Source organism: Aspergillus pseudodeflectus (assembly GCF_044049435.1).
Source record: "Aspergillus pseudodeflectus strain CBS 756.74 chromosome Unknown BJX68scaffold_32, whole genome shotgun sequence".
NCBI lineage: Eukaryota > Fungi > Ascomycota > Eurotiomycetes > Eurotiales > Aspergillaceae > Aspergillus > Aspergillus pseudodeflectus.
The window spans coordinates 321,507-342,615 of record NW_027263808.1 but is presented as its reverse complement, the minus strand read 5'-3'; the positions used below and the strand labels follow the sequence as shown (position 1 = coordinate 342,615).

Below are 21,109 nucleotides of genomic sequence, written 5' to 3'. Positions count from 1 at the left end.
ATTTGCTGTTCAGGTCTTGCCCGGGGAATGTATACATGTATGCTAGCCTAGCATGTTTCTGCGCATCTGTACGAGTAAATAAATCTCGTGAGCCTTTTTTTTTCCCATGGGTCTGGCTAGTTGGGTATGATAGTGGTGCACAGTTGGATTCATGATATTAGCAGTTTTATTCAATAATTTCTAACCTCTTCTACCGTAAACAAGATCTCGAGGCAAAGCCATCATTTAAATGGCCAGTTGCAGATGGTATTCTCTCCTATGTACCATCAAGAACCCACCCTAGACCGTCAAACTACTCGTATTTGTACCTTTATTAACCACTCTATGCCAATTGATAATTGCAGTCAGCATCACAGGCTAGAATACAACTTCCGTCCTTTGAAACATGTCGCGACCCGGTCTCTCAAATAAGGACGAGACCTCGTCTGAATACCTCGCGAGTCAGAAAATTCCTCAAGTAGGTTCGATTGGAATCTACTAGTCGAGGTGACCCACCCACCCGCCAAATCTATATGTTAGCCACATAGGTAAAATGCAGTGGTTCGTCGTGTTGCTTATGCTCTACAGAGTGCTTTGAGCCTGTGGGAAGCTAGAGGAGACATGAAAAGTAACCCGTCTTGGACCCCATGGTAGCCCAAGAATGGTTGGCTGCAGGAGTGGAATGGTATATATATCTAGTCTACTATACATTTTATCTCTACAAAACTTCCAACATCTCCTCAACCCGCCCAAACTTCTCCCGGACCTTGCCCTTCTGCGCACCCCGCTCCCGCTCCGCGCGGTCAATCCGCTCCCAGTCCTCCCAGCTCGTCGCCCGGACACCGAGCCGCTCCGCCTCGGGCCGGACACCCTCCCATCCAAGACTCGTTCCCTCATTCGGGTTAAGCAGGGAACTACCGTTCTGCGCGACATCTGCGGCAATGGCATCCGCCGTGCTGAACGCGTCTGTCATCGTCGTGGCGATTACACCCGTTGGCCCGCGCTTAACCCACCCGGCGCAGTAGAGTCCGGGGAGGTGCGAGATCAGCGATCCATCGGGGAGTGTATCGCGGGTTCCTGCCTCCGCGTTGAGAGGCACGGTGACGCGTCCGAAGCCATCGTTCGGGATAACACCGCGGCTATCATCGAACGGCACGCCGATATCTGCTAGGCCCGGCAACGGGAGCGATTTGTACCCGACGCTGCGGAAGAATGTATTCGCGCAAAGGTCGATTTGCGCGCGCTTCCCGCTGGAGAGATACTTTGGTGAGACCTTTGAGCTTGGGCTGAAAGGGTCTGCGGGGTCTAGCTGGTTGCGGGAGAAGCGGACGTGGGAGAGGCGGTGCGGGAACTTGGGGGACCAGTGTAGGCATTCGGGGGAGAGGAGGAAGTCGAGCGACCAGGATTTGGTGGCTGTGCTTGGGTCGTTTGTTGAGCCTTTGGCGAGGAGCTGGATCAGGCGCTTTTGAGCGCGGGGGAGTGCTGCGATGGTGTCTTCTGGGGGGAAGAGGTCCTTCGGAATGGGGTCGAATGAGACGGATGGGAGTTGGAGGAGTTCGCGGACTTCTTTGATGGTGAAGGAGGCCTGGTATTTGTTAGACAGTGGGCACGTGTCGCGATGGTCGTGCATACCTGTAGTGGTCCTCGTCGGCCGACGACTCGGACTCGATTGATCTTGCTTCGAGAGAGTTCCTCCAGCGCATAGTCTGTAATGTCCGTCTGACGCAGGCGATCCACATCTGATAGCAAGATTCTAGCAACGTCTAGTGCGACATTACCTTGGCCGACGATGACTGCATTTTCTCCACAGGTAAGGTCTGGAGCGAGATCTCTATGCTCCGGCAGCCCATTGTACCAGCCGACAAACTCTCGAGCCGAGTAGACGTTGCGCAGGGCATCCTCTCCTTGAATACCCAGCTTCTTATCCTTTGGAGCGCCATATGCGAACAGAATGGCGTCGTAGTGGGGTTTGAGCACTGAGAGAGGCAGGGATGCGCCCAACTCCACGTTTCCAATAAAGTTAAAACGTGGAGAGGCTGCGACCTCTGTAAATTTGTCCTCGCAATTCTGTCCCGCGTTAGTCATTTCGAGTCTAAATTGTCGACTTTGTGGCATACCTTGACTTCCGGATGGTCAGGAGCTACACCGTATCTTGCTAGGCCGAACGGCACAGGAAGCTTTTCGTACATGTCAACCACGGCATTATCTACCTTGGCCAGCAGACGATATGCTGCATAGAAACCAGCAGGCCCGGAGCCTACAACCGCAACGCGGAACGGCCGGTCCGTCACTGCCTGGCTATATTGTCGGCGTTGGGGGAATTGCGAGAAGAGATGACGCTTTGCCGCGCTCAACAGCCGTGGAGCGCGAGACGTACATTGCGCACAGATATATGGCGCACGCTGAAGACTCATTTTGCGGGGAATTCTTGTCCAAGTGTGTAAAATATTCCAGGCGATCGTGAAGCCGACCTCGGATGACGCAAGCCACGTGACCTTATCGATAAGCGCCGTGCTCTGGTTGCCGCAACAACGGGCCACTGTTGACGGTTCCGGCGCCGGTTCAGCCTCACAAGTCACGCTCGCCTCTTGTTCTGGTTCTGGTTCTGGTTCTGGTTCTCTCCACTCCCTGCCACTACCTAACTATTGACGCTGTATAGAGACGTGGTCCTGCACGAGCTCTCGGGGATTTATCGTCGCCCTCTCCCTCGTTCCCGTCTGTCATTCCTGTGCCTGATTCTTCCATTCCTTCCAGACCCGCCAGAGTCTCCGTCTGCCCTTCGCTTGTCGCATTCCTCTGCTTCCCCCGCTTTTCGCGTGGGCGAACGCTTCAACATGGGGAACTCGTCTCCTCCATACATGTACGGCCACCCGGACGCCTTCCGGTTCAAGGGCCCGACCGATCGTCCATTCAACCCAAAGGCCGTCACGGAGTCGAGCTGGACTCGACCTGCGCCGAAGCCCAAGCCCAAGGGGCCGTTGGTCAACTTTAACCGTCATCCGGACTCGGTATGCATACTACTTGCTCGTCAAGGCATGCGCTAACCATCGCAGTACTCCAATCTTCCCGATGGCCGGTCGCGCTGGACTCCGATGAGCCCAAGGACAAAGGGCAAGGTCTTTTACGGGCGGAGGGTACAATTGGGGCTTCGAGGCCTTGAGCTGCTTGGCGCGCTGGGCTCTTTGTTCTGCGCCATTGTCATCAAAGGTGTTGCTACTTCGATAATATGGATTGTTCGCGTTGCAGTAAGTTAACCCTAGGAAGAGTATTCAGAACATGCTGACCTGGCCAAGCCCGCAGTAGCAATCCTCCACACCATCTACGGCATCTACCACCTATGCCGCTCTCCAGTCACCAGACCTCCTGCCTCACAAGCCAGCTATATGCTCTTTGCATCGACACTAGATCTCGGACTGGTACCATTCTATGGCTTCGCTGCGTACTTGGGCTACATGGAGTATAACTCGAGTACCTACAGCTGGCAAACGCTTCTAAGCACTGACGTCGACGTTATCATGACGATTGCAAAGGCAACCTTCTTCCTTAGCGTTATCAACGGAGGCCTCCACTTGATCTCGCTTGGTATCTCCGCTTGGCTTTGCAACATCTTCCGCCAGATCGCGCAGCTCCCTCCTGACCTCAACCCCTTGGAAGACAACTTGACGGCGCGCCCGCACAAGCGCACAAAATCAGAGATAGCCGAAAAGCATGCTAGCAGCTCTACTCTAGACCCGACCATGTCAGCCGCGCAACCATTGATCGGCGCTCCTCGGACGATTCCATTTACGCACACCAGAGCCAAGTCCTCAATTTCAGAGGACAACTCATTGCGCGTCCCGGTTGACATGACCAAGATGAGAGGAGGCTCGCAGTCTTCCATACCGCAGATGCCCTTCCAGTACCGCGCAAACACTCTCGAGGACACCACGTACGAAATCCCACTGCATAACGATGACATTGTGACCCGCTCCACCTCGTCCATCCCCTGTAGCACTCCAGTCCGCCAGCCCTCGCCCGAGGTCCCAAACCGCTCTCAATGTGTCAGCCCCGCCTCGGATAATTGGATTGCCTATTCTTCGCGCTCCGCTTCGCCAGTCGAGGATGCTAAAAACGAGCACCCGGCTCCGCGCGAACCATCATCGGTTTACAGCCGCGCTGAAACACCGGCATCAGCAAACGGCATGATCGACTGGATGAGCCTGGCGCAAAAGTATGGCTGGGACATCAGCGAGACCATCTCCGAAGATCTGCGCGGCGAGTACGAATCCCTCGCGATGCACGAGTACTACGGTATTGAAGACGACTCGCACAACGTACGCAAGAACGGCCTATACGACCACGACCATGGCAGGGACGAGGGTGACATTGGCGACCACCGCATCAATATCTTCCACGACCACCACGACAGCGATGACGACTCCATAGCCGAAACACTCAAGGTTAACCCGCTCGCCCTAAACCCTCCAACCCCGCAACCCATCCTCCCCGAGTCCGCGCCCGAAATCAAAAAGACGCCATCCCGCATGGTCCTCGGTGATATCCCTAACCTCTCGCCCACTCCGACAAAGACAAAAGTGCCCCCTCTCGACACCTCGGAAAAGGACAGCCACTTCTACGGCGAAATGGACGGCAAGGCCGGCCTGCGCAACGTTCTCGGTGCAGCGGCTCCCGTACAATCACCCTCAACCAAGAAAACAAAACTCGTCAAGCGCAAGACAGACAAACACTCCTCCTACGGTCCCCTCAAGCACGTTGACGAAGCCGAAGAATACACCACTCCAATGGCAGCCCTCGACCCCAACGCCTCAGAAGGCGATCGCAAGGGCCGCGTAGTCAGTAACTCCGGAGCGGACTTTGCCCGTCGCGGCGTGCAGGGCTCGTCGTATGGGAACTATATCGCCGGTCTGGGTGTGGGACGGCGACGAGACGTTAGTGGGAAGATGGCGGAGGAGGGTCGAGGTGGGATTGATGTGATGAAGTCTACTGGTGGAGGTGGTGGGATTGCGAATGGGAGTGCGCCTACCAGTGTCGGTGCCAGTCCGAATGCGAAATCCGGCTCTTCGTCGCCGATTCGCGCGGCGGGATGGGCGAGGTTTGCGGGGCTTTGATGTGATGGATGTGATCGATTGATACCCGAGACAAGACCGGCTTGTCCACAGGAAGGAATGATGGAAATCAAGGAAAGAAGGCAAGAGCAAAAGCTCGATCGATTTATGGGTTTTGCATGTTGCATGTGACATTCGACTAATGTATTTTGCGACGAAGGATGATTGGTATTGATTGATGGATGGATTTTTCATGGCACTGGGATATCTATGCGATTTGCGATGGATTTGGGCTCGAATTACCTTTTTTTTTTGTGATACTCACTCTACTACTTTTGTACCTAGTGTTTGGCGTAGATAGGACAATATTAGTCTGGAACGAATGAATACCAAATCTCTCATCACAAGTCAAAATTGCAGTTCTGGATTAATCCAAGGTTTGGCAGGTACTAGTAAGTGGGTATCAAAATGAGCACTGCGGCTCGAGTAAGAATAGTATCAGGAAAATAGAAACCAAAAGGAAGAGAAAAAGAAAAGAATTCTAAGAAGGCACGCCTTCATACTCCCACCCCTGAATAATTCTCCGATTCCTTCTGGAGTTTCGTCTATTGGCGTTACATTTGACGAAGAGTGTCAGCGCGGCGATTATGCAAATAACAATACCCGCGATAGCAGCGACGAGGACGGTCCGGCGTTCCAGCTGGTCCGGGTCCGAGCTATACGGACACGTCGTGTCGGGACCCCCAGTCACCCAGCAAGTGACTACATCGACGGAGTTGAAATCGATCCAGACTTCGTGGAGGAGCGGGTCCTCAGAGGCGGCATCAATCAGATCGATTGGTTGCGAGAGAAGGGTGTGGTAGAGATATGTGTTTTCGAGGCCTGTGCGGGGCACGGCGAAGGCGGTTCCCTCGTCTGGGCAGGCTTCTTTGAAGGCGTCTGCGTAGGAGAGCGGGTCGCGTGAGAGGGTCCAGCGGAAGGGTTGGTCGTCGACGCGGCAGGCTGCGCGGCGGGCCATGCTGCAGTTTGCGGTGTGCCAGTGGCCGTCGTCGGAGAGATCCATTACCGCGCAGCGGAGATCGTCTGAGAATGCAGAGTCGCGGCTTGCGGTTGGGTCGATGGGTTGGCCGGCGGCCCAGGCCCACGAGGAGGAAAGTGTGAGGTTTCGGTAGGGGTCTGGGGTGTTGTCGGCTGTGTCGCCGAACAAAGTGTTGTTAAGTGTTGAGGTGATTCCGCACGCAGTCAAGTTTATGACAAGGTCGGAAATGTACCGGAGGGACTGGTCATCACTGAGATTTCTAGGGAGTGGAATCCGGCTTGATATAGCCCAGGATGCGTTGACGCTCGCGATGTCGGTTTCGTCTGCGTTGTATATACAGCCAGAATCCAGACTCCCATCGTCTGCTGTTGAAACAGGGACCGTGGACGTCAGATATCCAGGGGAAAATATAACATCGTTCTCTGCCGCCAGATCATAGTCATCCAGTTGCGGGTCGACCAAGCCATACTCAACTAGCAGTCGTCGCTCAGCTGCCAGTTGGATATACTTCGGATTCGGCCAACCGTCAGGCGTGCTCTGCACACCTTCAGCGTCTCGCTCTATGGTAAAGTACTGGACAATTGGCTTATACGCGTCATCAACCCCATACCACGAGCCATTCAAATCACGCCGGTCTTCAAATAGCTGCGAGGGCGTGTAAATATAGGATCCGAGTTTGTCTTTCAACACATGGCTCGCGCGCTCGGAACCGACCGGAAGCTCTGCGCCAGTGACAGTCGAGGCCGGTTCGTTAGGGGACGTGGGATCGGCTGCAACATGGAGATTGAGAGACAGGTATCTCAAGTATATAACTAGATCAGAATTTGTGTCTTTGAAGAAATCCTGGAAGATGTCGAGCAAGTCTGGTAGATCGAGGTCATCCGAGCACTGATAAGGACCGAGTTTGTAGAGGAGTCGGTCCGATGACTCGTCGCGTTCCGCAATAACGGTACCTTCTGAGACTGCCGCAGTAGATGTCGGAGTCGCATCCGGCGAGGCTGTCACTATGCGAACATCTTGTGGAATCGAGACCGGACAGAGAAGCCAACGCCGGAGCTCAGTCGACCAGTATACATCGAGGTTGAAGCGTCGGTAGCCCACGGCGATCAGGTTGGAGAGGCATTTCTCGGCGGCGGATCTCTCGAACACGTTGTCCCCGAAGCAGGCTGCCCGAAAAGAGATGGCAGAGGTGGTAACGAAGTTAATTGGGACTTGACCGGCTACATCTCGTTCGCTCTGCGATGGTATTAGACTCAAATTTTGGGCGCTTTGCACATCTGCGACTCACCAGGAGGACTGTGGCCCAGGACGAGTTCAGCAAAGAGTCATCCGGGTCAAATTTCAGGGACATCAGGGCGCGGACCCTTAATCATCAAAGGAGCGTATATATAACTCGGCACACGCGTCGTCGAGTGAGATGTTGACGTCGGAGGTTCGGGGTGAAGGGCAAGCAGAGGCCAAAGGCGGTCAGGGGCCGATTGGGGTCTTATCTGGCCACTTCCCCATTTCCACGTCCACTTCTTTCGTCTCAACTTGGCTTTGAAACCTTTACTCTACTCTCCATTGTTCAACATCTCGGTCTCGATTCTTTCTACATATACCCTCGGTACCGAATTCATCTCACAATGGCCGCCCCCGGCCAACCCTCCCCTCAGCAAATCGCCGCCATGCAACAGCAGTTCGCTGCTGAAGCGGCCAGGCGAGGAATGAGCCCCGAGGACTTCGCCAAGCAGCAGCGCGAGCAGTTGAACGCAGAGGCTGCTAAGCAGGGTGTCACAACCGAGCAGTATGTTGCGCAGCTGAGGATGCGTGCACTTGCCGCCCAGCAGAAAGCCGCGGAAGTTCAGCGCCAACTCCAGGCACAGGGAAAGGGTGGTGCCGCACAGCCAGGACAGCAAGGCCCGCCTGGACAAGGGCCGCAGCCAGGACCGCAACAGCACACGCAGCAGGTCCCTGTTAACCCGAATAACCCCAAGAACCCCAAGGCGATCGCTGTCGCGCAGTTTCTACGATCACAGAACCTCAAGACAAGAACATGTGTATTGGATGGCCAGAGAAAGGATATGTTCAAAGGTGACTATGACCTGGAGCTTCGTCACCAACAGTGCTGACTCGTTATGTCTAGTGAAACGTGCTATTCGGGCCCTCGAGTCTCCCGCATACGCCAAAGCTCAAAAGAAGAACCCTCTCCTCCCCCCAGTAACAGACCGCGCCTCCGCCGAGAACGTGTTCAAGCTCCTACCCCTGTCCATCCTCGCTCTCCGCGTCTCCAAAATCGACCCTCATGCCGGCCACGGCCACGCAAAGCCCGCGAAGCGAGTCAAGGGCCTCTGGACCGTCAAGATCGAACAACACCAAGAAGCTGACCCCATGATGCACTACGTCTGGCTGTACGATGGACCCCAGTGGAAGCAGAAGGCCATGGCCGCTGCTGTTGTCGCCGGTATCTTCGCAGTCGTACTCTTCCCTCTCTGGCCTATCATGCTCCGACAGGGAGTGTGGTATCTGAGTGTGGGCATGATGGGCCTGCTGGGCCTGTTCTTCGCCATGGCCATCTTCCGTCTTATTCTCTTCTGCATCACCGTCTTTGCTGTGCCGCCCGGTCTCTGGCTCTTCCCGAATCTATTTGAGGATGTTGGTTTCTTCGACAGTTTCAAGCCCTTGTGGGGTTGGCAAGAGGTAGGTTGATCCATGATTCATTATAACTGTTCAGACTAACGAGGCTCGCAGACAAAGAAAGCGAAGAAGAAGAAGTCCAAGAAGGGCGCAGAAGGCGCATCCGAAGCCCCAGCTACCCCTGCTCAAACAACAGAATCCGCCCCGACAGCAACGACAACCGCAACCACCGCTTCAACATCCGACGCAGCCGGCCCGGTAAAGCGCAATCTCGCCCCGCGAGTCGAGGAAGTCACGGAGGAATGAACGTTATAGAACTGCACTGCGCCGCATCATGTCTTCTCTTCCCTTCAGGCGCATTTGCCATCCTTTGACTTGGGCTTTGGCTTTGACATTTGCATTATCTGCGTACAAAAATCATTTTACGAGCTACTTCTCACCTATTCCCTGCTTCAATTCCAATCCGTACTTGATTTAAACTTTGTTTCTTCTTGTGCCCTAACTCACTTCTTTATTGAGTCGGATGATTAGGAACATTTTGCCTACGGGCTCTGGACTTGGAAAGGAGTTCTGGTGTAGTCTTAATACGATTGTCCTCATGATGCACCCTTTTGCGTCATCACATCATTGGATAACTTAGCCTGTCGGCTTCATCTCTGTCTGTCTTAATTCTCGTCGTCTGGCCCCGACCACGCACAACTCGAACTCAGCACGAACACCATTACTATTCCGGAATAATATATTATGGACCCCAGACAAAGGGGGCTGACTGTGGCCGAGGGTTGCACTCGCCCCAGCCCCACTTGGACATTTCTCTTCGGTGGAACCCGAGTCTTTTCCTTTCCCTGCCCAGTGCCCTTAAGAGCCGGGGACGGTTCAGCGCCACAGTCGGCATCTATATCCTCCCCCACCAGCACCAGCATCAGCATCCGCTTCCTGTAAAGCCTGACCCAGCATGGATGGTAAAATAGCCGGTAGCGGTAGCTCATGTCATGTACTTCATGCATGTGCTCAACCCTATCAATCACTGCACCTCGCGTGCCACGTTAGCATAACCTCCGAGTACATTTGAGCCGTCACTCAATTGGTATTCCAACATCCGATCTTCTCGGGGCCCTCCTCCCAGTAAGCGTGGGTTAGACATGCCCTCATTCAGTATCATCCCTGCGCCTACAATCTCCTGCGGCTCCATCAACCCCAGGAGATCTTTTGCATATGCAGCCGCTGTTAGAGCCGCATACGGCTGCCACAGGTCATTTTTGTGGCTATCAGCATAGTCCGAGATGCCTCTGATTGCAAGACATGGAAAGTTGTTCATCAAGGTAGCCTCCTCCGTTTCGAAGCATATGGCTTCGTGGTCACGTCGCATGGTAGCCCGCATGTGTGCGTCCCTACAATCAGTGTTCCCAGAGGCGATGAGCCCATGGTGGACAACTGGATCATTTCGGGACGCTAATGTTCGAATGATTTGAGCGCTATCACAGCTCTGACAGTGATCCTCATTCTCGTTGGGATGGTTATATTCTGCCCTAAACAGAATGTCATGATGGCGGCCCGGGAAGCTAAAGTGGCTCATGCCCATGGCTTCAAGCTTTGACTGTGCCTCCTCGATGTACTCCGCCATTTTCCCTCGCTTGAACCTATAATCCTGCGAGAGTTTGTCGATAGCAGAGATGAGTAGGTCTGGTGGGCTATTTATGTGTGACTCAATCTTGAATCCTCCGGGTCCTCGTTTGCCCTTGTCGTACTGTAGGACTCCGCCTATATCACATCTCAGCCTAGAGCCAAAAGGGAAACTCACCATAATTTCCTTCGGGTTTGCTAACAACGACATCCCCAAGAAGGATATCCGCTGTGGAGTTTCTCGGGTCGTACGATCCTGGGGCATCCGCAGCGCCACCACCAATGCCCACCAACCCAAAGCGTATCTTGTTAAAGGTTCGGAACATGTGTGTAGCGGCTGTGCGGGCATCTGGCGACCCTATGCGGGTAGATTTGACAATGACGATGTTGTATCCTCCAATTCGCCCGGCAGTGTAGGAGTTAGGATCGTTATGGGGTTTAGATGGGGTGTCGTGCTCTTCGTCGAGAAGAGCTGTAGCGACATCATATTCGTAGTCTAGGACGCAGAGCCAGGCGACTGTGTACTCATCGCAGGAGAGCTTGGCACGATCGCTAAAGAGAGGGGCCATGGTCACCGTAGGGTCGTGGGAAACGATTCTTCAGCTGGAGCGGGATTGCTTTCGCGGCCGCTGAAGCCGACCCCGCGCTTGGGGGCGCGCCTCGATAAATCAGTTCAGGGACGTGGACACGCACGAAAGTAGCCTAATCATGTAGTTTAAGCCCACGAAGCCCAAAGTACGCAGGGCTAACCATATCGGGAAAGAATGAGATTCGTCCGCGGGTCTCAGCCTTGTCGAGGCTGCCAACTGGAGAATCAACCCAAGCACAATTCAGCCTTGGCCTCGATCCCCGAAACAAAGGGTACCGTTGTCGACATGATTTCACCTGAGGTCGGGCTACTAAGAGGCTGTTAGCCTCTGCATTAGACTCCCATATGATCTTGTACCTCTCTATAGACGGGATCAAGCCGTCCAAGTTGTACATCGCGAACGAACTGCTCCTCAATGAGACAAGGGGGTACCGTGGAACTGTCGGCCGTTGCCACCAGAAACAGCGAGGAGGTTGTCGAGTATCCCACAATATTTGCGGCAGGTATTCTGTTGCAAAGCTCAAGCCCTCATGCAGGTTGAGACATGTGGATGCGGAGCGGCGCGTTAGAACACCAAGGATACTTGGAAGTCTTCTATGGAGGTCTCGCATTCTACCCAGACGATACAACACCATCACTTCTGAGAATGGCACAGTGCAGGATCCCGTCCCGTGGCGGGCTGCGTACCTTAGCCCAGAATTTACTGAGCCGTTGCAGACTGGAGGATTATAACTTCGTCGTCTTGGGCTGTATGCGGCATCGTATGAGGAAGCTTTGCGGCAGTTATCTTCACAGCGAACCCCGTAGCCTACTTCAACAACGGCCGCGGATCCGCCCACATCCAACACAGCATATCTGTCCAAAGCCGATGCCAGCCAGCAAAGCACTTGCTTCAATGATAACGGTCTGCTGAGAGAGTACTTTTTAGCGGCGCCCACGTTGGCTCTTCCTGGCCGGCCCCGATAGGCGAGGCGTCGGTATGGTATAGCAGAATCAGAGCCTCGGCCGACACTCGTCAAAGTTGAGATGAGGAATGCACCTGCTTCGGCTAAGATTAGTACTACTAGATAACGTGGTAGGAGTTTTGCACTTACATTCTTTCAGGCCCCGTGAGACACGGGCCAGAAGACTCGAAACATGTCTGTCTGATTGTATAATAATAGTATGATATAGTATAGTTCTTCTATTAATCCAAGTCTATCCCTAATCCCGAGCCCAACCCCACGTGATGCCAGAATTTTTAGTTAGTCAATAAAGACGTACACAGAAAGATATAAGTTTATACAAGAACGCAAAGACCCAGAATCAAAACAAGACGCAGACGCATTCAGCGCGGGATATCTCGAGAGTCAACGAATGAGGAGAGGCCATGATACGACATGTCAAATGCGTGATCGTGGAGGGGTGGGGATGTGGATATGGATGGTATGTATGGTATGGTATCATGCAAAAAGATAAGGAGATATAGAGAGGTATTAGTGGGAAGGAGGGAGGGGGAATGAAAGAACGCTAGATCGCTGTGGATATATGCATGCCGTGAGATTGTCCGAGCCGTGGCGAGGGAAGAATGTTCGGTGGCGGAATGAGTGAGGATAATTTCAAGGAAGGTGGTAATAATGAATCATGGTCGAGGATGCCGACGCTCTATGCTTTTATTTGGACATCGCGCTTCGTAAAGCTTGTGGGAGATTGCTATGCGTGGCGTCAATTGGGGTGATAGTGGCGATTCTCCTCTCGGCGTCTTCGACAGGAGACATTGGCGGAGAGTGGTCAGGCCATGAGGATTGTGGTGAGGGCTTAATGAATGCAGATGGTATCTTCGGCAGAGGACAATTCGGAGGAGGCGCAGATGGAGGCCCGATGGTGAGACCGTTCAGACTCTTACGTCGTGACATGACAACAGATGAAGGACGGCTTGGTGTATTCTCCGCGATTGAGGGTTTGGATGGACGTGAAGCGGTCATTGGTCTTGACTTGACACCACCCGGAGCGACTGGAGCAGCCGGACGTTGAGAGTGGGGAGGGCCCGGAAACATCGTAACATGCTCCGGCAAATGAGAGTACCGGAGACGGTTGCGGTCCCGATTGTAATTGGCATTCACAAGAGTATCCTCAGAATTTGAAGTGCGGAGCTGTTTCTTCGCCTGGTCACGGCGATCCAGTGGTTGCCGCTGATCGCGGGGATCCATTTGCATACTTGTAAAAACTTCCCGGGCCGGAGATTGTGGAGGGGAAGAAAGCATGGAGACGGCATCAATCGAGGTGTCATCCCGATGATCGCCATAAACAGATGGCAAGTGATTAACGTGCTGGGCTTCCTGCCGCGCTGCGAATCTCCTGCTGAAAAGTGGCACGCTAAAGTTCGGCGCGGGGGGCGAGGCGCTTCGAAAATGAGCATCAGGTACCGTAGACTGCGCGCGAGGTATCTCCGCAGCCTCCGAATTCGTTGACTGGGGTAGGAACATCGACTGCCGCTTCTTGGGGCTCGAAAACGTAGGGCTGACCGGCCCGGTCACGGAGGAGGCTGTTTCTGAGACGATGCTGCTATCAGGTAGTGGCGGTGACGCAAGTGCAGGTGGGATGCGGATTGAATCCTCCCCGTTGGTCGCCTCTGTTTGAGCCGTGGAAACTGACCCTGAGCGAGACCCTGGCGTTGGGTGCATTGCCATCGACCGGTGGACTGAATAGTACGAACTCCGACGCGATTGCTCACCGACACTCGAATCCTTGTCTTCAAAGACCATTGACTGCCGTGGCTGGAGAAAGGCTGTTGAGATTCGGTTTGGATCCTTCTTCACCATTTGCCGCATGCTAGGCTTCGTCCGTAGTTGGCTCTCCATACCCTCATCAAACACCTTTTCAGAAACATATTTCTTCCCACCGCGTGACTCAATCTGCGCTCGCACAGCCAGCAACCAGGAGCTCAATTCATCCGGGTCATCGAACACAAGAAGGAAGTTCCGTGCTAATCGCCGAGCGTGGGTTCTGTGAAACCCAAAGCGCGAGAAGAGTGGCCGGGGTGTTTCAGGGGGGTTTGTGCTACTATCCTCTTCGGACCCCTGGGATACCTGCAGCACCCAATGTTTGCCCGGAATCGCATCGCTAGCAAATGCCACAGACTTGGGTCCGAGGAGGAGCATTCTTTCGGGTAGTCTGTCATGCTTGCCCTCGCCGGAGTATTGCAAGATATATCCGGACGTGGCGAGAATATACACTTTGCGGGTCCATTCGGTCTTCTCGATATTGTCGGACAGAGCACGCAGGTACTTTTGCTTCTCCTTGTCAAGCTTCTTCTTGCGCGCCACAGAATCTTCCGAAGGCTCTTCGTTTGCTGGCTGGCCGACTTGTTGATCATCGTCCTGGAGACTTGTCCCTTTTGCCTTGAATGGGGCATGTAAGCGCATAATAGCATCGCCTGATAGGGCCGGGGCTGGGAGAGTCGCATGCTTCAGGCCTTGAGGATAAGCCTTGAAGAGTGGTGGCGGCTTCCATGTCACATCTTCCACGGTAGAATCCTCTTCACCAGTTGTTCTCGACCTATGCTTCTGTTGCAGCTTGACTCGAGATTCTGTTGACTGGGTAGGTGTTTCTGGCGGGAAATTGGAGGCTGATGCCCGCGGCGTATCACAAGATCTTGGCGATAATGGCGCGGTTGATCCAGCCGGAGCCTGGCTTACCGGGTCCTGAACCTCTTCAATGCCGGAAAGCTTAGCGTCGGTTGATTTCCTAGCAGATTTTTCGCGGCTGAAGATGTGCCGGAGACTAGAACGGGATGACTGTCGCTTGACACGCGCAGGTTGCAATGGAACTCGTTCTGCCTGGCCATTGTCGTAATCTGTCGGTCTTGGACGCTGTACCCGCGGCGATGCGATATTTATCACTTGAGAGGTTGGTCGGCTGAAGTTCGTCTGTAAGGGGGTCAATTGGTGGCCTCGTCGTTCGCTCACAGAAGGTTGAGATGCTTTGATGTTGAATGCCATTATGGCGTGATTCTTTGGCGGGAGCCTGGCAGCGGAGAATATTTTCGAGGTTGACGGGAATCAGAAGGAAAATATACCAATGTCAATCTCGCACCGCATACGACGTCGGTTGTATAATGTATGGCAGTGAAACAACGAAGGGAGTGGGTGAGAGGAGCTGTAACAGGGCCTGTGTAAGAGGGAGCGATTCATTGGAGTGACAACATCGAGGGAAGCGATCGTTGATGTCGTCACAACAGTAGTAGTAAAGCAATAAGTCGAATAATTATGAAATCGAAACCCGGAAGACCAGAGGGTAATTGAAGAGAATGAACAAGGTCAGAACTGCCTTGGATTCGGAGACTGAATCAGATGTGCGGAATTGAATGGGAAGCTTTGTAACGAAGGATCGTGCACGGTGCAGAAAAGCCGGCTCTCGGCCACGAGGTGAAAAGTAAACGACTGGTCTGACTATGCGCCAGTAGTCTTCAGCAATTCCATTGCCGACATTGGTTCATGCGCCGAGGACTAGGAATGAGACGAACAGACGGCAAGCGAGCGCGCGTGTGGAAGAGAAAAGAAGAGGACCACGAGAGTGAGAAAAAGATCAAGAGAGACTGACAAGGAAATTGCCCACTCTGGAGGACAGGAAATGAAATGACTGGTCTGTTCTTAATGCTGAGATTAAGTGAACAGCCCAATCCTATCCACTGCTGGGCAGTGACTAGAAGAGACTAAATTACTTAGGCTTGTTTGTGATCAAGTCTGAAACTGTTCCGACGGATCCCCTAAGAACCGTGGAACTGGACGATCCGCGGACGAGATCTAAGAATCTAGATGGACCAGCCGAAAGGCTGGCGATGGTGCGCAACATTATTGTGTTTTGTGGCTCAACTGGAGCCGAAGTGGTCTCTCTGGAGATGGAGACTCGAGGGGGTCGAGGCCTCGGGTGAAGCTTCATCGTTGTTGTCGAGGGGCTCTGGGTCGCGAAACCCCCTGAATCAGCTTCGAGGAGCCCCACTTTGAATAACGGTTTTCCGTTGCGAGGATTTTTAGTCTGCGTTAGCTGGTGACGAGAGTCGGCAATCCTCCAACCAGGCCAATGAGATAACTGCCACTGTTGGTCTGGCTTCTTCCAGAGTCTTGGATCGTCTGTGAAAGGGGGATCAGCACGAGCCACAAGAGACTTGGTCCAGAGGCTGCGGGTTGACCGGCACCTCACAGTCTCTCACCTCGGATTCATTGTGCGTTGCCAGCTTCATATGACAGTCCGACGGAAGCTTCGAAAATTCGAAGCAGTGCTTGACGAGAACATCATGCACCTTGGATTCGGGGATCGTCAACCACGAGTCAACAACACGCGACGCTGACTCATCTGAACCTTCTCCCCGGACTTTTGCGTTGTGCATAGAGTTGATGTCGGTCCCAAAAACGAGAACACTAATATTAGTAGCAGCATAGCTTAATTACAACCCTCTGGATAACCATCGCAGTGCACACAGCCTACGCCCCCGGCCCACACTTAAGGCCTTGTCCTTGTTCCACCACGCCCACCAACTCCGCCGCCTGATCGCAGAACTGCGCCATCGAAGTGTCCTTATCGGTAAGGCCTCGAGGGTGGTGAGTCGTCCAGTGTGCATCGACTGATCCGAATCTCTGCGGGCTGTTGTTAATGGTATGAGCGGGGAGTAGAGCAAGATCAACGTACAATCGTCATTGTGGCATGATGTTTCTTGGTGGCACTCTGTGACGCAATCACGTTGACGAAGCTCTGCAGTCAAAAGATATTAGCTTCGTTAGAGAAATACTCGGAGTTGACTGAGTGCGAATGGAGAAGCATACCACTGCCTTGAAATAAGATTTGAAATAAAAGGTCTTTTTGATGCCAATCTTATCCTCGTCCAAGGTCCATCCATTGCTCTGTAGCGCGTTCAAGGACGGGCGAAGCTGCTCGGGGTCAATGCCGTCAGCAAACTGAGGCTCAGAAGCCATGGTTGAGGCTCTCCGGGTAAACGTTCCGTGCGATGGCTGCGCTCGAGAATATAGCTTCGAAAAAGCACACGTCCGTAGCGTTCGATGCTGAACTGGTGCGTGTTGTTGAAGAGCTGAGTAGTATACACTACGCATTGGCCGCAGAGAAAAAAGCGGTTTCTGAAGGCGCAGGCAGCCCTTGGATGCGGGGTTCATGATGGAGTATCTCGGCACTCGAGGATGCTGAGCTTCTGCGAATAACATAGGGAAGGTTTCACAGCGTCACTGTGTTCATCACGTGACCCTCGACCAGGAAGTTCGAGATGCGCGTTCATGTCTTTGATAGATTTGATTGCAGCCTTCATGTAGAGGGTGCGACTCTTAAGGTGGCTGCTATTATCGGTAGATATCTACCAATACCCTACTTGTTACTGGACAATGGTAGGCGTACGATGGGTTGGCCTACCCTAGATCGAAGGTGCTATTATATTGTACCAATCCAGGGCGTTGCCCCTCTGAGACACTTTTAAGAACGAAAGTAATGCTACGCTACAAGAGCTCTAGACGATCAGAATGAGTTTTAATCGTTTCATGATACAGCTAAGGCCTCTGCCAGATCTCAAGAGCAATCACAAAACTAGTTGAAACCCCAGAGCATAGTTGGAATCCAGGTCGAGAAAAATTGCTGAACGCGATTCGCTGGGGAATTAACGAGCCAGATGAAACTGAATCAAAACACGCCACACGGTCATCGCGGTTCCTCGAATAGCATCTTGAAAACAAGGACCACGTTGAGAAACGGGAAACATGCAAAAGAAGCAGAAACCTGTAGATGCAGAACGAAGCCCTCCCATGCAAATAACTGAGAAAAAGAAAACCAGGAAAGAGATTGAACGGCGCCAATAACGAGGATGATCAAATCCATCCACAGAGAAACCGCAGTAGGTGGTAAAAAAGCCTAACAGAACAAATCCCGTGTGGCTCCATATACTGCTGTGGTGTATCTCCATTTCAGAGCCAGACACCCGTTGAATTAGCGTAAGTCATTACTGCATGATTACTGTCGTCATGCTTCGGCGGAGAAGCTTGGTCTTGCAGAGGTAGTGCGAGAGGTGGGACGAGATGCTGCGAAGCTGTTCTGACGGCTACCCAGCGTCTGGCGAATCCGCAGGTTCTGCTGAGACCGAGCAAATGAATTCGCCCGCGAAGTGGTCGGGACACGCGATAGGCGGCCGGTGTGGACTGCGCCATGGCTCTGAAGTTCGGCCCTTGCGTCGGAGAGCTGCTGTGCAAATGGTGACCGCTTGCGAAGTGTTGGGCCGTACCAGTAAATGGCGTACACCGCAATTACCAAGATGAAAGAGATGCAAACTATGCCGGTTAGTTGAATTATTATGTCGAGCAAGGCTCTGTGACTTACAAAGGATAGTGGATGCATATTCAAGGTGATGTTCGCCGCCAATGTCTGCAAGTTGATTAGTATCAAGCTGATTGAGATGTGGCTGGGAGATGTGTCACTTACTCTGGAAGAAGGGCGTGGCAGGAATCGTCAAAACACCAGCAAGGAAGTCTCTCGCCCAGCCGTTCCCACCAGTGGCCGAGGCCGAGTACGGACCATAAGCGCAGATCATATAATCGATAGTGGCCATGTAGATGCTGTAGTTCGCGATACCGACAATAGCAGAGAAAACCATGGTACCAATCCAGTGAACGGGGGGTCCAAGGCTGGTCCAGGCAAAACCAATCAAACCAATAGGCAAGCAAGGAGCAGTATAGAGTAACCACCAGAGACGGGACTCGTACTGGGCTTGTTCGTCGTCAGGCTTCTCACGCCTCTCTCGGATGTTGCGCTTAATCACTGGAATAAAGGAACCCCAAGCAATGAAGTAACCCACGAGAATCGGGAGGAAAGACAAGCCCTTGGTGACAGTAGTGAAGCCCCACTGGTCGTACACCAGCCCAAAGGACTGGATGAACATGAAAATCAGTGCATCACTGAACCCACTGAGCAGCGAGAGGGTCAAGACAATCGGCTCGGTCACAAACATCCTGAACGGACGAATCCAAGTGGCAAGAATCTCACCCATTGAGAAACGCTCGCGGTAGGGAACAAGTTCGTTGGGTCCATAGATGTTCGGGTTCTCGCCACTCTCCCTCATCTTCTTGGCAATACGGTCCATCAAGATGGTCGTGCGAGTCTCGGGGACAAGAAGAAGGTGGGCAAGCTGAACAGCGCCTCCAAAGATGAGCTGGATCCAAATGTTCCAGCGCCACGCAAGGTTCGCCTCGACAAAACCACCGACAACAGGACCAATAACAGAGCCACCAACAGAAGAGAACACAACACAAGCAACAGCATACTGCTGGTCGTCCGCCTCCCACAGATCGGCAATCATACCCAACGTAACCGAGCCGCCTGCGGAACTGAGACCGCCCAATGCACGTCCAACCATAATCGAAGCGAAATTCGGTGCCAGAGCCACGGGGAGTTGCCAGATATTGACCAAAAACAAACTAGCTTGAAGAATTGGCTTGCGGCCGATCTATATCGATCATATTAGCCTCAAAGCCCACAAAAACAACGGGGAAAGGGGAGACTAGCCTCCTCACTCCAAGGAGCCCAGAGCTCACATCCAAAGGCGTATAAGACAAGGAAGATCATTGCGCCGCAGCGGGCGGCCTGCATGCTGACGTTGAACTCCTCAGAGATGCCGGTGAGGGCGTTGGAGTAGAGACTGGTGTTGAAGTTCATGGAGGTCTGGACAAGAAAGATGACGGAGATGATCATCCACTTCTTCCAGCTGGGGAAGGCATATCCGAGCTGGTCGTAGCAGTCATCCTCGGTCAGCTCGATTTTTTCGCCCGGCTTGTTTTCGAGCTGGCGGAGGGTGGCCCCGAGGGTAGGAGCATGGGGGACCTGAGACTTCTCGAGGTCGTCACCTCCTGCTTTCTCCTTGTCGGCCTGGAGGATGGCATCTTCCTGGGAAGACGAGGCTTCGGACTCGCGGGGTTTCTGTGGATTCTCCACGTCCTTCTCCGAGATGGGCGAGGCCATCTTGGTCAATTCACCACTGACGCCAGTTAGCGAGTTCAGGTGAATGCGAAGCACAGTGAGGACAGCGTAGGTTGAGAGAGGGAAGTAGGTAACGGAAGAAGGTAGCGGAAGATAGAGCAACACAAGAGGAGGGACAGTGATGCAGCAGAAGCAACACAATGCAGACAAAGTGTTACAACAATCGAAGACTTACATAGACACTGGTTGAGGAATCTGTCACACAGATGAATGAAGAAAGGATCAACACTGGGAGTGGTCGAGTGCGGAGAGAGGTGTAGAGGAATAGGAAGGTGGAAAACAAAGAAGAAATGATGGGGAAATGACGAGAAGATAAAGGGTCGAGGGGTTGAAGGAGGGTTGGGAGGGGAAAGAAAAGAGCGAGCCACTGAAGGAAGGAAAAAGAGAGCCAGCCTGTCATCATAATTGTGATCGAGAGGCAAGAACCCCCAAAGGGGAAGGAACGGCCAACGCCGCCCAAGCCATGGCCAGACCTGGGGCGCCAGTGTTACTCTGAATTCCTCCGCTTACTCCAGAACCTTGAACCTGAATGAAACCGATTGCCCAGGTACTCGCTTGACTTGTGGTCGACCACAGGTCCGCGATGACGATCTCTCTCTCGAGCCCACTTCAAGCTTCAAAGCGCCCATGAAGATCTCGCGGCTTGGCGGTTGATTCCTTCTGTCTTTTCTTTTTCGGTGTACTACTGTCGACGTAGCTACTACAGACAATCGATGTACATGAGATGTAACTGAATCTGCTGAATTGAATTCCCCTCTCCCGCAGCAAATTACAGAGACCGCGTTCGTCCAGGCCGTTTATGCGCTGGCTGTTCTGGGTCGGAATTGCTTCGAGAAGGCCGGATCGGGAAGACCCATTGGTTGCCGTGACGGTAGCGGGATTGCGTCGGGACCGAACGAATTCGGATAGACGGCGCAGGCAGACTTCAACCTACAATCTACATACAGCCTGCGGAGTAGTAAGCCGCTAACGATCTTCATTTCATCTGCTGTCAGCCAGCATGGTGTGGTTGTACGATGCAAGGGAGTCGGGATGCCCAAGGCTGTAGGCGTGGTCTCCCGAGGGGGGCCGATCGGTCCAGGACAGGGTCAAAGTTAATGCCATGGGCTCATCCATGTTTTTCTTTTACGGTTACGCATGTGGCGACCGTCTCAAGTGGGCCACTGAGGTAATAGCCTCTGGGATTTCTCCTGTCCATCCAGACTTTTCGCGTGT

At 53.2% G+C, this 21,109-nt stretch overlaps 8 protein-coding genes across 8 annotated transcripts; 2 read left to right on the top strand and 6 right to left on the bottom strand.

Annotated features, from left to right (window-relative positions):
- Window positions 1-650: 650 nt before the first annotated feature.
- On the bottom strand, window positions 651-2,409 carry BJX68DRAFT_240900 (NADPH-adrenodoxin reductase). The gene is made up of 3 exons (XM_071040759.1): window positions 2,097-2,409; window positions 1,612-2,046; window positions 651-1,564 (listed from the first exon to the last, which is right to left on the bottom strand). Exons 1-3 carry the CDS (start codon window positions 2,391-2,393, stop codon window positions 698-700), a joined length of 1,599 nt encoding a protein of 532 aa, XP_070897285.1. The 5' UTR covers window positions 2,394-2,409; the 3' UTR covers window positions 651-697.
- A 404-nt stretch (window positions 2,410-2,813) lies between these two features.
- On the top strand, window positions 2,814-5,087 carry BJX68DRAFT_268671 (uncharacterized protein; the record flags this gene model as incomplete). The annotated part of the gene is made up of 3 exons (XM_071046148.1): window positions 2,814-2,987; window positions 3,033-3,224; window positions 3,273-5,087. The coding sequence occupies 3 exons, from the start codon at window positions 2,814-2,816 to the stop codon at window positions 5,085-5,087; spliced, it is 2,181 nt and encodes a 726-aa protein (XP_070897284.1).
- Window positions 5,088-5,440: 353 nt separating this feature from the next.
- On the bottom strand, window positions 5,441-7,488 carry BJX68DRAFT_240897 (Lectin C-type domain protein). The gene is made up of 2 exons (XM_071040758.1): window positions 7,352-7,488; window positions 5,441-7,299 (listed from the first exon to the last, which is right to left on the bottom strand). Exons 1-2 carry the CDS (start codon window positions 7,412-7,414, stop codon window positions 5,566-5,568), a joined length of 1,797 nt encoding a protein of 598 aa, XP_070897283.1. The 5' UTR covers window positions 7,415-7,488; the 3' UTR covers window positions 5,441-5,565.
- A 104-nt stretch (window positions 7,489-7,592) lies between these two features.
- BJX68DRAFT_240895 (Sec62 family protein translocation protein) lies at window positions 7,593-9,305 on the top strand. Its single transcript, XM_071040757.1, has 3 exons — window positions 7,593-8,136; window positions 8,189-8,742; window positions 8,794-9,305. Exons 1-3 carry the CDS (start codon window positions 7,689-7,691, stop codon window positions 8,983-8,985), a joined length of 1,194 nt encoding a protein of 397 aa, XP_070897282.1. The 5' UTR covers window positions 7,593-7,688; the 3' UTR covers window positions 8,986-9,305.
- Window positions 9,306-9,470: 165 nt separating this feature from the next.
- BJX68DRAFT_240894 (nucleoside phosphorylase domain-containing protein) lies at window positions 9,471-10,908 on the bottom strand. The gene has a single exon (XM_071040756.1). It carries the CDS (start codon window positions 10,649-10,651, stop codon window positions 9,704-9,706), a length of 948 nt encoding a protein of 315 aa, XP_070897281.1. The 5' UTR covers window positions 10,652-10,908; the 3' UTR covers window positions 9,471-9,703.
- Window positions 10,909-12,053: 1,145 nt separating this feature from the next.
- On the bottom strand, window positions 12,054-15,279 carry BJX68DRAFT_125259 (peptidase family M20/M25/M40 protein). The gene has a single exon (XM_071036186.1). The coding sequence runs from the start codon at window positions 14,869-14,871 to the stop codon at window positions 12,544-12,546; it is 2,328 nt and encodes a 775-aa protein (XP_070897280.1). The 5' UTR covers window positions 14,872-15,279; the 3' UTR covers window positions 12,054-12,543.
- Window positions 15,280-15,912: 633 nt separating this feature from the next.
- Window positions 15,913-16,842, bottom strand: BJX68DRAFT_268666 (4a-hydroxytetrahydrobiopterin dehydratase; the record flags this gene model as incomplete). Its single annotated transcript, XM_071046147.1, has 5 exons — window positions 15,913-16,002; window positions 16,083-16,290; window positions 16,358-16,506; window positions 16,559-16,621; window positions 16,693-16,842. 5 exons carry the CDS (start codon window positions 16,840-16,842, stop codon window positions 15,913-15,915), a joined length of 660 nt encoding a protein of 219 aa, XP_070897279.1.
- A 929-nt stretch (window positions 16,843-17,771) lies between these two features.
- BJX68DRAFT_240888 (putative MFS multidrug transporter) lies at window positions 17,772-20,092 on the bottom strand. The gene is made up of 4 exons (XM_071040755.1): window positions 20,070-20,092; window positions 19,472-19,892; window positions 18,344-19,364; window positions 17,772-18,286 (listed from the first exon to the last, which is right to left on the bottom strand). Exons 2-4 carry the CDS (start codon window positions 19,874-19,876, stop codon window positions 17,967-17,969), a joined length of 1,746 nt encoding a protein of 581 aa, XP_070897278.1. The 5' UTR covers window positions 19,877-19,892; window positions 20,070-20,092; the 3' UTR covers window positions 17,772-17,966.
- Window positions 20,093-21,109: the final 1,017 nt, after the last annotated feature.

Bases quoted from the DNA above. Each gene is read 5' to 3' on its own strand.
- BJX68DRAFT_240900 (XM_071040759.1), bottom strand. From the start codon at position 2,393: ATGAGTCTTCAGCGTGCGCCATATATCTGTGCGCAATGTACGTCTCGC. The intron at 2,047-2,096 runs GTATGCCACAAA...AACGCGGGACAG, and splicing joins CTGACCATCCGGAAGTCAAG to AATTGCGAGGACAAATTTAC. The intron at 1,565-1,611 runs GTATGCACGACC...AACAAATACCAG, and splicing joins GCCGACGAGGACCACTACAG to GCCTCCTTCACCATCAAAGA.
- BJX68DRAFT_240897 (XM_071040758.1), bottom strand. From the start codon at position 7,414: ATGTCCCTGAAATTTGACCCGGATGACTCTTTGCTGAACTCGTCCTGG. The intron at 7,300-7,351 runs GTGAGTCGCAGA...ATACCATCGCAG, and splicing joins CCTGGGCCACAGTCCTCCTG to AGCGAACGAGATGTAGCCGG.
- BJX68DRAFT_240895 (XM_071040757.1), top strand. From the start codon at position 7,689: ATGGCCGCCCCCGGCCAACCCTCCCCTCAGCAAATCGCCGCCATGCAA. The intron at 8,137-8,188 runs GTGACTATGACC...CGTTATGTCTAG, and splicing joins GAGAAAGGATATGTTCAAAG to TGAAACGTGCTATTCGGGCC. The intron at 8,743-8,793 runs GTAGGTTGATCC...CGAGGCTCGCAG, and splicing joins CCTTGTGGGGTTGGCAAGAG to ACAAAGAAAGCGAAGAAGAA.
- BJX68DRAFT_240894 (XM_071040756.1), bottom strand. From the start codon at position 10,651: ATGCCCGCACAGCCGCTACACACATGTTCCGAACCTTTAACAAGATAC.
- BJX68DRAFT_125259 (XM_071036186.1), bottom strand. From the start codon at position 14,871: ATGGCATTCAACATCAAAGCATCTCAACCTTCTGTGAGCGAACGACGA.
- BJX68DRAFT_240888 (XM_071040755.1), bottom strand. From the start codon at position 19,876: ATGGCCTCGCCCATCTCGGAGAAGGACGTGGAGAATCCACAGAAACCC. The intron at 19,365-19,471 runs GTCTTATACGCC...TGATCGATATAG, and splicing joins GCGGCGCAATGATCTTCCTT to ATCGGCCGCAAGCCAATTCT. The intron at 18,287-18,343 runs GTAAGTGACACA...ATCAACTTGCAG, and splicing joins TGCCACGCCCTTCTTCCAGA to ACATTGGCGGCGAACATCAC.